The sequence below is a fragment of the Danio rerio genome, chromosome 11, assembly GCF_052040795.2.
Source record: "Danio rerio strain M-AB ecotype USA chromosome 11, GRCz13ab, whole genome shotgun sequence".
NCBI classification, from domain to species: domain Eukaryota; kingdom Metazoa; phylum Chordata; class Actinopteri; order Cypriniformes; family Danionidae; genus Danio; species Danio rerio.
In genome coordinates, this window is record NC_141031.1 from 14,044,790 (window position 1) to 14,061,457 (window position 16,668).

Genomic DNA, 16,668 nt, shown 5'->3' on the forward strand with positions numbered 1-16,668 from the left:
AATTATAATTGTGCGCTCTGTCAATAATATTTTTGCCAACTGGCTGTCCATGAGATGTATGTCTGGGCTATTTTAGAGAACAATTTGATCACTGCACAATTTAAAGCTTTCCAATTCCCTTAATTAGATATTCAAGACTCATTGGTGCAATTTATCAAATTGAGACACATTTATTTAAACAAAACAAAACAAAAAAAACTTCTAAATAAAATGCTTGACTGATTATGAGAACTGGTTCTACCATTGCAATAGAGTAGTGTTTCTCGACCACATTCCTTAGATATTACCAGCAATGCATATTTGCCATGTCTCCTTAACCAGGCACACCTGATTCAGATCATCAGCCTATTAACCGAGACTGAAAGACCTGTAATGGGTGTGACAGACAAAGGAGACATCCAAAACATGCAGTGGTGGTGCTCCAGAAACGTGGTTGAGCAACACTGCAAATTCTTCAGCAGGATAGCTCTCCTTCTCCTACTTCAGCACACATCAATGTTCCTGAAAGCAATGAAGGTCAAAGGGCTCCAGGATTGGCCAGCCCAGTCACCAGGTATGAACATTATTGAGCATGTCTGGCGTAAGATGAAAGAGGAGGCATTAAAGATGTATCCAGAGAATCTTGATAAACTCTTGGAGTCCTGCAAAAACGCTCTCTTTGCCATCCCAGATAACTTTATTAAGTTATTTGAGTTATTGCAGAGATGTATGGATGCAGTCCTCTAAACTCAAGGGAGTCATACACCATATTAACTCTTTTTCCACGGCACCATGACATATATACTGTTCATTATTTCTGTTAAGTGACAAGACTTTTGTCTAAGCAAAGTCAGACCTTACTGTCCTAATTAAATAATTAAAAATCAAGGCATGATCAAATCAAATCACTGTTGTTGTCACATTATCTGCAGCGCGTGTATGTACAATGAATAGGTGTACACCTAGTTGTAGGCTGTATTGTTTTAAAGTATGAAATGGTTAAAGTGCAGTGCATGCTACATACTGATGGTGTGCGGTGAGAGGTATGGAAGAGTTTGTGTGAGGTGTGTTAAGTGTTCATCAGCCTGATAGTCTGAGAGAAGAAACTTTCCTTCAGTCGGCTGGTGTGTGACCGGATGCTGCAGAATCGTCTGCCTGAGGGTAGCAGAGAGAAAAGTCTATGGCTTGGGTGGCTGGAGTCGCTAATGATTCCTTTGGCTTTCCTCATTCACCACCTAATGTGGATGTCCTAGAGGGAGGAAAGCTCACCTCCTACTACGCGTCCAGCAGCTCGCACAATCCTATGTAGGCCTTTGCGATTGCTGCGGGTGCTGTTTCCATACCAGGTGGTGATACAGCCAGTCAGGATGCTCTCCACAGTGCAGGTGTTGAACGAGCGGAGGATGTGGGGCTCATTCCAAACTTCCTGAGACGCCTGAGGAAGAAGAGGCGTTGTTGTGCCTTCCTCAGCACTGCGCCTGTGTGAGGAGTCCATGTTAAATCCTCAGTGATGTGGACTCCCAAGAAACTTGAAAGTGCTGACTCTATCCACTGGTGTCCCGTTAATGGCGATGAGGGTGTGTTCTCTCTTCTCTCTCCTGAAATCCACAACCACCTCCTTGGTTTGGCTGATGCTGAGTGAAAGGTGGTTTTCCTGACACCATTGCATCAAAGTGTGCACCTCCTCTCTGTAGACGTCTCATCATTATTGGTGATTAGACCAACCACCGTTATGTTATCAGCAAATTAAACGATGACGTTGGAGCTGTGTTTGGATGTATCATATTTTATTTTGGTAAAATAAGCAAAATCTAGAGGAGTTTGCCTTTCATATTAGCCACCTCTGATACCAAATGATCAACTAGAAGTCAAGTTGTTATTTGTTGTTCCTAAAACTTGGACGCGACAAGACTTTTTTCAGGTAGTGTATTTGCTTAGTTCTTCTTTTTTTGGATGGGCAGTTTATAAAACAACATAGCTAAATTAGCTATATATATATATATATATATATATATATATATATATATATATATATATATATATATATAAATATTATATATAAAACATCAACAACTGATAATGTATCATACAGCAGCAGACTGCATGAATGTACCATATGTGTCCATAATTTCTTTCATGAAGTTCACAAATGACTACAAGATGTGGTGGTTAAAAAATATTTCAGAGAATTTCAGTTCTGATCTGAGAAATGTGAAGAGGCTGAGAAAAACTGTAAGTCACACTTTTTTTTCCCACCACTTTTGATAATAACAAGAAAAGTTTCTTATGCAATAAAGCAGCACATTACAGTCATTTTCATAGCATGACTGAACATTATGAGTAACCGCTTTGCCTTCACATTTAAAATTAAAAGTTATTTAAATTGTGATATAATATTTCACAATATTATGTTTTACTGTATTTCCTATCAAAAATACAACAAATTTATTTGATGCAAAGTTTGAGTAGACACAAAAGACACATAAAATGGTGCTTTTATAATGATATTTCAAAATGAGATGCCTGTTTAACTACTCCTTAAAAGCTTAAAAATAACCACATACACAAATATTACAAATTTATATTATTATGTGTAGAGCATGTCACTTTATTGTTTCATTTTTTTATGTTGTATGTTCACATTATTGTATCATTATACATAATTTCATTTGAATGATCTGCATGAGTTAATCAAGAGACTTTACTTTAGGTGTTGGTGCCAAAGTGAGACGCTGCTGCCCTCTGGCTTCACCAAACTACTGCTGTTTTTGTATTTCTCTTTGATTCACTGTCTTCCTGCTGACACTGTTTACACTGCATGTGGTCAGATTACTCTTCAGCATACACAGGAATGAATCCCAATTAAGATCTTTACCTTCCCAGTGAAAAAAGTAAAAGAAAAACTATGTATGTACACTGAAGAAGAAGAAGAAAAAAAAAGGAAAAAAAAAAATCACACACATCATTAAACTTGATAGTGAAAATGAAATTGAGATAGCATAAGGGTTTTTACATTTGTAGTGACAAGCTCTTGAGTTACCATGGTAACTATAATTTTCACAAGCCTATGTGTTATTGCAGCTGTTGTGTTCTGTATATTTTCATCTGTAACCACTCTCTGTTATTGTAAATCTGTTTATGACTTGGCAATATTGCAAAAGTATAGATAGATAGATAGATAGATAGATAGATAGATAGATAGATAGATAGATAGATAGATAGATAGATAGATAGATAGATAGATAGATAGATAGATAGATAGATAGATAGATAGATAGATAGATAGATAGATAGATTTTAGATTTTTATTGTTTTTTTAGAGACTGAAAACATTAAGTGATGAAGTGTTTCAGGTGTAATTTTGTCCCGTTCTTCCAGCAAACAAGTCTTAATGTGTGCCAGTTCAAATTGCACCACACATTCTCTGTTGGAAACTGGTCGGGACTGCAAACAGGCCAGGCAAGTATAAAAGAATGCAGCATATTGTGCACTAAAATTTAGATGTACTTTTTTAGCAATAATCAGGCCCATAGCCAGGGTTTTGGTGGTTCGAAAGACCCAACTGCCTACTGACAAAGTCCAGAATTGACTCCCTATATGAGTTTGTTTGTCCCTTTTTGACTGTATGTCATCATAAGTTGTGAAAATAACCGATAGAAGAAGGCTTTAAAACCAATTTAATTTAATTATTCAACTGGACAATTTCTGACTGAGGAAATGAGCTTGCCGGTTTGTTATTTGCCTATAGGTAGGGCCAGACGGAATGTGGACATTTTTTGCTATTTCTGCGCAGAATTTGTTAAAAATCTGTGAATTTATGCAGAATTATATTGGGAGTGTCATAACTAAAACCTTCATTCATTAGTTCATTTTCTTTTTGACTTAGTCCCTTTATTAATCTGGGGTCGCCACAGCGGAATGAACCGCCAACTTATCCAGCATGTTTTTACGCAGCGGATGCCCTTCCAGCTGCAACCCATCTCTGGGAAACATCCACACACACACTCATACACTACATACAATTTAGCCTACCCAGTTCACCTGTACCTCATGTCTTTGGACTGTGGGGGAAACCGGAGCACCCAGAGGAAACCCACGTGAACGCAGGGAGAACATGCAAACTCCACACAGAAACGCCAACTGATCCGAGGCTCGAAACAGTGACCCAGCGACCTTCTTGCTGTGAGGCGACAGCACTACCTAGTGCGCCACTGCATCGCCCATAACAAAAACCTTAATATATGAAAAGTAACTTTTTAACTTTTTTTTTTAACTTTAGACTACAATGCAAATCTAATTAGATCCACTTTAGTTGGTAAGCAAAGCAAGTCTCTCCTATAATATCTCTACTAAAAGACAGTTATTAATATTATTTAGAAACTGTATTGTAAATAAATCATATGATTATTTTCATATTAGTTAATATTATTACTCCAATTAATTAAAAAAAAACTTAGTAAATATAAATTTACACACATTTACAAAATAAACAGAATTAATGATGGGCTAAAAATCTGTGGAAATCTGTGGAATTCTGCAGCACGGATTCCATATGGACCTACCTATGGGCTACAGTTTTTAACTTAAAACAAGTTACCAGATTCCTAATTTTTTTTTTTTTTAAGTGATGGATGACAATAAATTTGTGTTTTAAAAATAAGCATTGTTTCATATTTCTTTGTTCAAAATATTTAATTTAAAATTAAATATTTACATTTGTAAACAAACACTTTGAGGTAAAATAGGATTGATAAGCATTTTGACAAAAATCTGACAAGCTAATCCAGCAAAAATGCTTCAAATGTCACTAAAATACAGTATTTGAACCTCATAATTTAATATAAAATTAAGTATAACTGCAAAAAGGTACACTTTTTGAGAAAAAAAAGAACCACCTTTTTCATCAAGCTGGCTGCAGGCCTGTTAATGGAGAGCCGTCACAGGAGTTACCTTTGGGGCACTTACACAACCCCATGACAGATGCTGGAAACCTAAAATACCGAAAAATACCTGAAATACTGATTCATCTTACCACAGTACTAGTTTCCACTGTGCAATGGTCCATCCCAGATGCCTCAGAGTCCAGAGAAGTCAATAGCGCTTCTGGACACTGTTAACATTAGGCTTCCTTTTGCCACAGTGAAGTTTTCACTGGCATTTGTGGGTGTAACATTGTGGTGTCTGACAAAGGCTTGTCAAAGTATTCATGATCCCATGTGGTAATATCTCTTATAGATGACTGACAATTCAATATGCAGTGCCACCAGAGGGATCGCCTGAGGTATCTTTTATTTATGGTATGCACTGTTGCAGGTGAAATATCCAAATGGGTTTCTATCTTTCTTTGAGGAACATTGTTTTTAAATATTTCAATAACTTCTCTCATGGACTTTTCTGCAAACTGGCGATCCTCAGCCCATCATTGCTCCTAAAGACCTACTTTTGGTGGATGCTGCTTTTGTACCAAATCATAATTACAATCACCTGTTGACATCACCTGATTCAAATCACATCATTATTTAACCAATATACCTGGTTATTAGCCATAAATTGTTCCTGTACAAACTATTTTAAATGTGTTGCAAGAACCAAAATTGGAATATGTGTTTATTTTAATGATAATAATGATAAATAATAATAATAATAATAATAGATAGATAGATAGATAGATAGATAGATAGATAGATAGATAGATAGATAGATAGATAGATAGATAGATAGATAGATAGATAGATAGATAGATAGATAGATAGATAGATAGATAGATAGACAAGCTGCAACTCATGGCCAGCAGGGGGCAGCAGATAGCTCGGGTAGGTTAATGTGAGGGAACACTGTAGTATTGAGGGGTGCAGATTACTTGAGAAATTTGACCATGAGGACTCGACGCGTTGCATCAGAAGCGCGCTGCTGTTTCTTGCTTTTCAACAGTATGGAAATAGAGAGGCCGCTGGAGAGCAACTAATAGGACTATGAGGACGAGAAATCGGGAGTCAACAAAGACACTAGACAAAGGAGAGCTCCCTTTCTATAAAATCACTCCATAACGGAGCAAACAAAGCACGACAACTGTTTTGACACTTCCATTGTTAAGTGGTTATCGCCATTTAAAGGACACGGGACTGGACTGGACTCAACTCGCTCTCCGTGGATCAGTTGGGAAACAAAACTGGAGTCTTGAAAATCCTCTGATTTACTTCTGTGAGAATGGGGTGAGTTCGCTTTCCTAGCAGCTTTTACTACAGATGTGAGAAAATCGACGACGATTGGTTTTGAAGAACGCAACTAACCTCGTTTTGAACATTTAGAGTTTACATCTGTCAGCGTGGTACAGTTGAAAATGCTGAGTAACTTTAGTTTGGAGCAGTATTTTTTGGACGGCGTAAGTTTGGAAAGGGAAAACGCGAGCTCACAGTCCGGTTGTGTTTCGAAATCCACAGCGCTGTCTAACTAGACTACATATTAGGGAGCTTTACAACCCCTTCAAAATCAGATGAAAATTGTCAAAAAATCTCTTACCCAAAAAGCAGCACGTGACCGCAATGCTGGCAAAAGTGCTGTATTTACTCGCTGCACTCCTGATCTCTAACGTTAGGTGTTATGGGATTTAAAAAATCTCATTCAAATAACAGTGATTTCAATTAGCATCGTCTTAATTGTTGTAAAATAATACATTATTATTATTACATCGACGAACTGTTTTTGGAAATTAAATAATAACGTTACGCGTGACACATCGTGACCTATTATCTCTTTTACAGTACATTTATCAAATAAACTATGTACAGTTAACATATATAATGACTGTATGAAGAATAACATTGTAATTGTGCAGATTTTGTTTTTATATCTTGAAAAATATATAAAAACAACATAGTTTACATATTTATTTTTTTATCTTTAAAATATGTATTTTTTATATAAACTAGTTGGAAAGAGGCAGGTATTCAGAAAATGCCATGGTCTGTTGATCAAAGATTTTCATATGAACTGCTTTAAGTCAACATTTAATGAAAAAACAAATCACCATTCATTTATGTCACAACTTGATCTTCCGGTGAAACAACAGTTTTCTGGTGATGATTAACGTTAGTGAACTTCTCAATGATTTAGTCTATACTAAACTTTGCTCCTTGCAACTGTAAGTTGTGATATCAATGTCTTGCCCATGCTCCTGCATAGAATCCATACATCAGAAACAGTTATTTCATATGTAATTATATTTTATTAATTTATTCTAATTAACTAGCAATAATCATTAACCAGTTTTTAAAACTGGGTAGTACTGATGCTTGATACCACAGATTGCCTTCACGATTCGATAATGAGTAAAATTCAAGCTGGTATCGGCAACTTCAATCCAATATTTTGTGCAAATACACGTGTGTAACAAATGTAAAAAAATGTAATGTATCTATGTATCTATTTGCGAAATCGAACTTAAAGCATGAAGATCTGGTATCCAAGGTATTGAAATTTCACATGACTACTGGGTAGGAAAAAAATACTCCACAATTGGTCACAGCAAATTTGTGGAATTGGTCAAAGGTTAAAAAATTTATCTTAATTAAAGAGTCTGCCATTATCTATTTGTATGTAGCTAATAATAATAATGACAATAATATAAAAATGCATTAAATATATTAAACATGTTAAAACTTGGGTAGCAGTGTTAAATAGTTGAGCTTGATATATGTGATTAAACTGAAAATTGTGATAACTGAGACAAAGTCAGGTGTTTGTAGGCCTGGGACGATAAGCGATATTATATCGAATCGCAGTAAAATTTATGTCAATTACAATGATAAGCTTTGGACTTTTTTTGCTCATAGAAAAGTTAGTAATAAACATTTATACAAAAGTATTTATGGGTATAAAGCATCTGTTTTGTGAGAAGTGCTCCTCATATGATATGTAAACGACCCGTACAGCTTTACTTTGACATTTCCTTGAACGAGAATGACATCAACTGAAACTTTCGGTAGTACACCACGCCCACCAAAAGGGTAACGTTTTAAATAACGCTTTCCGCTGCAATGTCAGTTAATAAGCTTGCGCCCTTACATTTTCTGGAGAACTCAAGCTGAAATGGTTGCTGACTGAAGTGGTTGCTTCTTCAAAATTGAAATACAGACATTACTTTGATTTCATTGAGCATAAAAACTAAAATATTGCTGTGGAATGCAGTCCATGTCTTGTTTCTATAGACCTCAACCAGCAATTTGTTCAAGCACGTCAATAGAAAGCATTCTATAACCAAGGAGGACACCGATGCCTAAAAACACAGCAGTTTAACTCTGCTTAAACAGGCTAAATTGATTTTTTTGTGCTGGAGTGAAGGAATCTTCTGAATGTGAAGTAGAATCTTCTGAATGTGCGTAGCTGCTTATGGTACCATTCACATTGTGTCTTTTGGGCGCAAACATTCGTTATTTCCAGTGGAGGTGCGCAGCTTGCGCAAATACTCAAAGCACCTATTGCTTTGACTCGCATTTTCCAGGCACACCAGTTGAAAACCGTGAGTCCCTTGACAATAACTGATCGATCAGCTTCATGCTTTGTATAGAATATACACATTTCGGAAGACTAGTAATTAGACAAACTCAGAACACCCAAAAACTGCAGTGCTTTTGCATACTATGGATGTCAATGGTTACAGGTATCCAGTTTTCTTCATGTCTTTTTTTGTTCAATAAAAAAAAAGACAAACAGGTTTGCAACAAATGAATGATAAAAGTTTTTTAAGTTTTGGCCAAACTCTATTGAATATGTCAAGCTACTGTGTTCAACCAATTGTGATGTTTTTCAGGGATTATTAAATTACTGAAAGAGCTGCAGTTTAGCCTTTTTATGTTGTATATGTTTTAAAAGTAACTTTAAAGTAATAAGTAATCTGAATAAGTTAACAAGTAATCTGATTAAGTATTCAGATTACTTTTTACATGAAGTAATTAGCAGGGCAAGATGGAATCTGTGGACGATTTTTGGTATTTCTGCAGAGAATTCTGGTAAAAATTAGCAAATTTCTGCGGAATTGTTTGGGAGTATCATAACTAAAACTTTAGTATGTGCAATAAAAAATAATATTGTTTAAACTTTTATTTAATGTTTAAAATGCAAATCCAAATAGATTCACTTTATCTGTTAAACAAAGCAAGTCTCTTATGTAACATATCTACTAAAAGACAAAAATATTACTGTACAAACTGCATTGTACATAAATCAAATGTACATTTTCATATTAGTCCATAATATTACTGTAATTAATTTAAAAACTGAATATAGATTTACACACATTTACTCAAGTAAATAAACAAAATTAATGATGGGCTAAAAATCTGCAGAATTCTGCGCATGCAGATTTTGTGTGAGCCTAGTAATTAGTAATATAATCAGATTACAATTTTCCAGTTGTACTCAGTAATTTGTAATCTATTACTTTATTACTATTACTAATCTATTACTATTTACTTTTTTTTAAAGTAACTTACCCAACACGGACTCTGTATATAAACTATGCTCCATCTGAAAGCACCTGCCTTATGTTTACTGTACTACTGATGACAGATATGGAATTATAATAAAATGTGCATGAATATTGCCTTTGATTAATCGCCCAGCCCTGGATGCTACACATAAGGAGTTCATATGTCACCTCATGAAATCATCATAACATATTCATTTCACATCAGTAAACTTTACACATGTCTGTTTGAAGTTGCATGGCAGGCTGGCTTTATTGACACGGATTCACATCCTCCTCTTCTGAGCTGATGAGAAAAACTAACAGAGATTGACTGTTCTGAGACGGGCTGGAATGGCACTCTGTAAATACATTTGGCGCTATTGGAGATTTCCTGGTAATTGGGTCAGAGGATCGCGTAAACCAAATGTGAAATTTCAGAACAGCATGCTATTGCCCAGCTGGTGACTTCTTAAATGAAAAATAAACTGGTCTCTCTTTTTTTTATTCTGCTTATTATGTGTATAATTTCTGAATTTGATCAGGTCTTTCATCTTTGAAGAATAAAAATATGCTATATGGGGTCTTGGGAACAATCCAGGGGGGTGAGTCTCTGAATGAAGGTCTTGGCTGGTGTTTAAAATGTAGAAGAGACCTTTTTATATACACCACTGTGTAGCAGAAGTGCTTGATAAACAGTCTTTCCTGGAGCACCTGCACCACCTTTACCAGAGCAGTTCTGTCCTAGATGTCCTTCCCAGAATGCCAGAGTGATTAAGCATTACCAAAATGTCACTTTGGCCTCTGGAGCTTTAATTCCGGAAAGATTGATGGACCCAGAGTTTGCTGTGGAGCAACACAGATGATACAGGTGTGACCTTCAGGATTGTGTGAACAGGGCTGATGTGCCAGAGGAAAGCCTAATGCGAATCTGATTTCTTCACTGTACTGATGACTAAAATTCAATACGAGATTACCTGCAGAATGCAGGTTAACCTCAGACCATCACATTCTTGCTGACAGGGAGAAAGTTCATAGGAAAAGCTACATAGTCTTTCCTTTTTTGCAAATACAAAGGAAGATATTTTGAGAAATACCACATTTACTTGTACGCGTTTTTGTCTTTCTGATTAAAATAATTCCAATTGAAAGATTTGGAGCGGTGTTTACATGAGATATATTCCAATGCGGTGTTTAATGGCCTATTTCCAGTGAGTGGTACGATACGGTATGGGTAGGTACTAGGGGTGTAACGATTTATCGTTGTACGATTTATTGCGATGCAAAAATGTCACAATATGCATCGTGGCGTTATGACGATTTGATTATGATATGACGTCCGTTTTCTCTTATTAGTTGAGCTGTTTGCACGTGAGCTACGTTCCACCTGCTGTCGCACGTGAGTTCAGATTGCAGCAGCAGTAATGTTAGCAGACCAAGATGAGCAGAGCTGAAATAGAGGATGGCCCATCCTCTCAAAATCAGACGTCTGACAACATTTCGGTTGTACAGTCATTGCTTTAGACTCGTCCGCTTTTTGACACGCATACTGGGTCAAACATCCTAAGTTTTAAAGTCTTCACAGTGATTTACATACTTTGCACAGCAACAGGGATACCTCCCAATGGTGTTGAAAGAGTCACATACTTTATTTATAAGGTACAATTCACTCTAAAATATCATTCTGTCTTCATATAATGTTCCCGCCGCAAAATCACACATGACGTGAGCTGACCGTGAGCTGTTACTACAGAGGGTGGACTTTGATAGACGCGCGCGTATGGCAAGCCGTTTTAGCATTTAAACCTTTGTTCTGACTATCCATAAATATATTTAGAGATATCTCTAATCATATTTTGACTAGTCATTATTATAATTCGACTAGTCGGAATGACAATTAGAGATATCTGCAATTACAATTGTACTAGTACGAAATCAGATTGGAGATATCTGCAAATATATTATGACTAGTCATATTCCTCCATTGACTTCCATTGAAAAATATTTGCAGATATCTCTAAATGAGTTTTGACTAGTCACAATTGTAATTAGAGATATCTCTAAATGAATTTAATTAAATATGAATTAAATAACTGGCACACACAAAAAAACGCAAGTGACCAAGCAAAGCCTTAAGCTCTTACTGTTAAATTCAATTGAATAGAAAGCTTTTTTTTTTGCACCTTTACTTAAATTGTTCCTTAATTTTGTCTCTGTCATTTCAATAATATTTTTAAAGAAGTTTTTAAATTGTTTTATTTTCCAGAGACAGGCCTGTTTAATTTATTTTCTTAAAGAAGGTTCCGTTTAACAAGTTGAAACAAAAGAAATACATAAAAAATAGTTTACTTGGTAAAATTTGCATTTCAGTTTAATTTTCAATTTTTATTCCAAATATTGTGATACATATCGAATCGTGAACGTTATATCGTGATACACATCATATCGTGAGCTGAGTGTATCGTTACACCCCTAGTAGGTACGCTTTTATATTGTTTCCAATATTGTTGGGCGATATACGAAATTTTTAGAACTCCATATCGTCCCCTTGTGAGATCGCCAATACACAATACTATCGCATGGTGGCACGGTAGTGTTATGTTAAGTGTATATATAATATATTTGATTATTATATTTAACCATATCTAAACATATTTAATAACCATTCGGGTAATTTATTATTATTTTTTTTAAACTTGATATTGGATAATAATTCAAACCAATACAATTCACTGCGCTCTTACAGCTAAATAGGCGCTGACACTAAAATTATTTCAAACAAGACTCGATGTAACAGTGTGGTGCGGGACAGGATTTGACTTCGGGTTCATGCCGTTATCCTCGGGCCATGGGACTGCTGCAAAATGGATATAATATACATGGATATGGATAAAAGCAAATTAAATTATATTTAACTAAGCAGGAAAGAAACAAGGATGCATTAAGGTCATTTCAGACAGTAGGCAGATGAAGGACTCGCTGCCCGCACGTGTATATGTGGTGAAGTTTTCCACGTTTTTGTTCAGTTAAGCGAAGCGCAGGCGGCTTCAGGCCTAATCATCACTAAAGTTATCATCAACAGTGTCACATTTGTATTTGCTAAGATCTAACACAATGTTTCGCTTGGCATATGTGTTTTCTGATAAGAGTTTCATCTTAGACATGGCTGCGGCGAGGCGGCAATAGCATATTGCTCTAATATTAAATAGCCTCTTTGACCTAAAACTTTTTACTGAGCTCAGTAAAATGTTCTTTGATAAGTTATTAATAATCTGTTCAATAATTCTTTAATGCCAAAACTAATGGTAAAAACAGATTTTAATTTAATTTAGTATAGGCTAGTTAAAATAAATAAAATATTTTAATAGCTTCTATAAATAAACATAGGCCTAACATATTTTTAAATTATTAAAGTTTTTTTTTCTAAAAAATGCACATGTCCGTGTTTATCATTCTATCGAATTAAACACAAATAAGACATGTATTTTTCAGATAAGACATGTATTTAGAGGAGCAGTCAATGCATGCACTAAAAAAATAGGCTATATGTTCCCTTAAAACTTAAACAGGCTATTAATAATGCATATAAAAGATAAATAGCTTTTTTTGTGAAAGCAAGAGAGAATCTAGCGGGAGTGCTGTTAAAGGAGTCTCAAATTTTCAACGACTGCAACATGTTTTATTCCAGAATATTTGAGCTGGTTTCAGAGTTCTTCTTCGTTTGTTTCATTTTTGCAAATTGTTATATTTAACTTGTTTGTTAATTAAATCCAGTTTTGTTATTTGGCCTATTATTTTTATGCAACAAAGTTGCAAACTAATTTGCTATGAGATGTGGCTGCGCCCTCACATGCAGCTCGTTCTTCAGCTGCTGCTGCTGCTGAGACATAGAGAGAGAGCAATCGAAATAATTCATTTTTGTCTGAAAGTGTTGGTCAGGTGATGTTAATGTAAGCAGCTAAAGCTGTCATTATTTGTAGTTAATTTATTATTAATGATGATTTTAAAAAATAATAATACTATTAATTTTATTGCAATATTGCAATTAAAACATGTAATAGGTCTACATTAGTGCAAAATGAGCTAAATATTGTCTTTAAAATCGTCATAGGTTTCAGCTCTTGTCGATAACTTTGCCTATCGTAGAAACACAAGACTATAGTCTATCGGCCCAACCCTAGTTTCCAATGTCAAAAGTTACCCAAAAGCAAACCATACCATAACACTTTTTGGGGAGAAAAGAGCCATGGTGGACCCAAGCTCAAACAAAACTTGTCGTCGTCTTGATGAACAGCTAAACAGCCAAAAGAATAATAGAATCTGTTGCGTGTCCTGTTGTTTTTTGCCATCTAAAAGTGTGGGTGATTTCTCTCTCTCTCTAGAGAGCTCATGTGCGCTTGCCGTGCATCTATATTTAAAATCACGAACTTAAACTCATAATAACAATGTGCGTGTGATTATTAAAGTGCTTCTGACATCCGATCCTTTCTGAAATGGACAAATGTCAGTGTGTAGTATAAAAAAACAAAGGAGCAAATTATTTTTTATAGGGCTGGGCAACAGAATCGGTATTAAAAAAAAAAGATTCGATATGTGTCGAAATAAAGTACTGTAGTTTCAAGAGATATAGTTTTTAAGAGTTCACAATCATTTGATGATTGATTATAAAGCTTGTTTGGCATGCTGTTCCGGGAGAGAACCCTGAGCTCATAAGATCCTCGAGCCCGGGGCTTCCTCCTGTTTGCAAGCCGAGAGGGGAGTTTGAGCTCAGGTAGATCTTGAGAACTCCCCTGCTGTAGTAGCTATTGAACAGATAGTGCTCTTAAGATATAACTACTTACTAGGAGCATATCTATGGTGCTGATTTGGATTAGTCACCTAACTTAAGTTGCATGTTTTTGGATGGTGGGGAACCCGCGGGAAACCCATGTGAGCACAGGGAGAACGTATAAACTTCGCACAGAAACGTCAGCTGACTTGGTAAGAACTAGAACTTTATTGCCGTGAGGCTACATTGTTAACCACTGGGCCACCCATCTAGGAAAGAAGGAGGGGTAGGGGTTAGGGCTGTGCAATTAATCGAAAATCCGATTTCGATTTCAATTATGGCTTCTAACGATTATGAAAAACCATTAATCGAGATAAACGATTATTGCATCATATACCAAAAGTGCGAAAGACCGTGTGCTTATGTGTGTGTGCAATGTGCACACGCATAAGCATGCGGTCAGCATTCGGTCTCATTCGCACACTGAGACGAGCAGAGGAGCGCAGAAATTCTGCCGCCTGTTTTATCATTAATCAAATGACGAGAACATCCCTTACTGCTCTTGACTGAAGGATTTTTGTAGCTAAAGTGTTTTTCTTAGGGTGAAGATGCTTAAATCACAGTTTGTTTTTATTTTTTTATTTTATTGCATTTATTTCTCTTTCCATTGCAGGGTGGAAAATAACTGTATGTATGTATGTATATATGTATGTATATATATATATATGTGTATATATATATATATATATATATATATATATATATATATATATATATATATATATATATATATATATATATATATATACACACACACACACACACACACACACACACACACACACACACACACACACACAGTTGAAGTCAGAATTATTAGCCCTCCAGAATATTAGCAACCCTTTTCCTCCAATTTCTGTTTAATGGAAAGAAGTTTTTTCAAACTTATTTCTGAACATAATAGTTTTGATATATCATGTCTAATAACTGATTTGTTTTATCTTTGCTATGATGACAGTATATAACATTTTACTAGATGTTTTTCAAAATACAAGCATTCAGATTAAAGTACAATTCAAAGGCTTAATTAGAGTAATTAGGCAAGTCATTGTAAAACAGTAGATTCTTCTGCAGACAATCAAAAAATATATTGCTTAAAGGGGCTAATAATATTGACCTTAAAATTGGTTTCAAAATATTTAAACCTGCTTTTATTCTAGCTAAAATAAAACAAATAAGGCTTTCTCCAGAAGAAAAAAAAATATTAGAGGAAATACTGTTAAAATTCTCAGGAGCTCTAATAATTTTGACTTCAACTGATAATCGTTTTGAATAATCGTGATTACAATTATGACCAAAATAATCGTGATTATGATTTTTTCCAAAATCGAGCAGCCCTAGTAGAGGTGGAAGGGGAAATTCTACAAAATGAGGATGGCTGTTATATGGAACTTAGAATATTTATAATGGATTAGGAATCGTCTTATTGATGAATCGTAAATTGGATAATGCAAGACCAGCAGCACCAGCGAGACCTGCAAAATTAGTTTAGAAATAAACTTCACTTATTAAAATGGGGCTGTTGAGGGCGCCCCATGGAAGCAGTGCCAATAAGCTTAGGGTTCAAGTTTGTCATTTCCAATGAATTCGTGTGACTTGCATAACATGCATATGGGAGGGACGCGCACATGTTGTGCAAGTGGCGTGCACGTGAACCACGCATATTTTCTGCATCTAGTTGAGAACATTTGAGCTTTTCTGAAAGCCGCAAGTGCACCATGATTCATTTACGTAGAACTAACCAATCTGCTTTACACTTTGTATGGAATATACACGTTTCAATAATAACGGCAGACTAATTACCTCAGAGAAACACAGCGCATCCAAACACTTTTACTCGATAAACTTGCATGCTTCAGCAATGATTTGTCCTTTTGTCATCCTCTGAGAATATGGTTTGGTCACCTACATACGAGAAATGCCAGGGGAGTGTGAGCGCAAAGTCCATTGTAAATAGTGCAGGAATCTGCGCTTGCTCTCGTCACTTCAGGTTAGATTAACAACACATGCTAAAATGAGTGCTGTATTGCAGCAGTAAAGAGATTGTAAATAAAAAGGATGTAAGGATGTCGCCTAGGGTGGCTTTTTGGTTTCTTTAATTGTTCAACCTAACCACTAGCTCCCCATCTGAAAGATTTTTTTAGCATATTGGTGGTAATTAGGCTTGAGCGGTATGCAAATTTTGATACCGTCAAACCGCCTCCATATTTTACCCCGGTGTTACCGGCGTAATAAAAAAATTATGACGTAAGGCTCAGACAGCGTCACCAAACTTTTGGCTTGAGCCTAAACCATTCAGAAACTCGTGTGACGTCATGTGTGATGTAGGTTGGTAATTGGTCTATAGGCTACTTGGAAATTGGAACAAAGAACTAAAATAAGTCCTCTGTAACATCGT

The 16,668-nt window shown here is 35.7% G+C and overlaps 1 protein-coding gene across 10 annotated transcripts in view; it reads left to right on the plus strand.

Annotated features, from left to right (window-relative positions):
- Nucleotides 1-5,823: 5,823 nt before the first annotated feature.
- homer3b (homer scaffold protein 3b) overlaps nt 5,824-16,668 on the plus strand; it is an 81,927-nt gene continuing 71,082 nt past the window's right edge. For 6 of the 10 annotated variants that reach the window (XR_015501844.1, XR_015501845.1, XR_015501841.1 and 3 more), the window contains exon 1: nt 5,824-6,191. Coding sequence is in view for 3 of the 10 variants with exons in the window: in XM_087272011.1 (XP_087128137.1) it covers nt 6,187-6,191 (5 nt within the window). In the remaining 7 variants the exon portion in view is untranslated. 10 annotated transcript variants of the gene reach the window in all.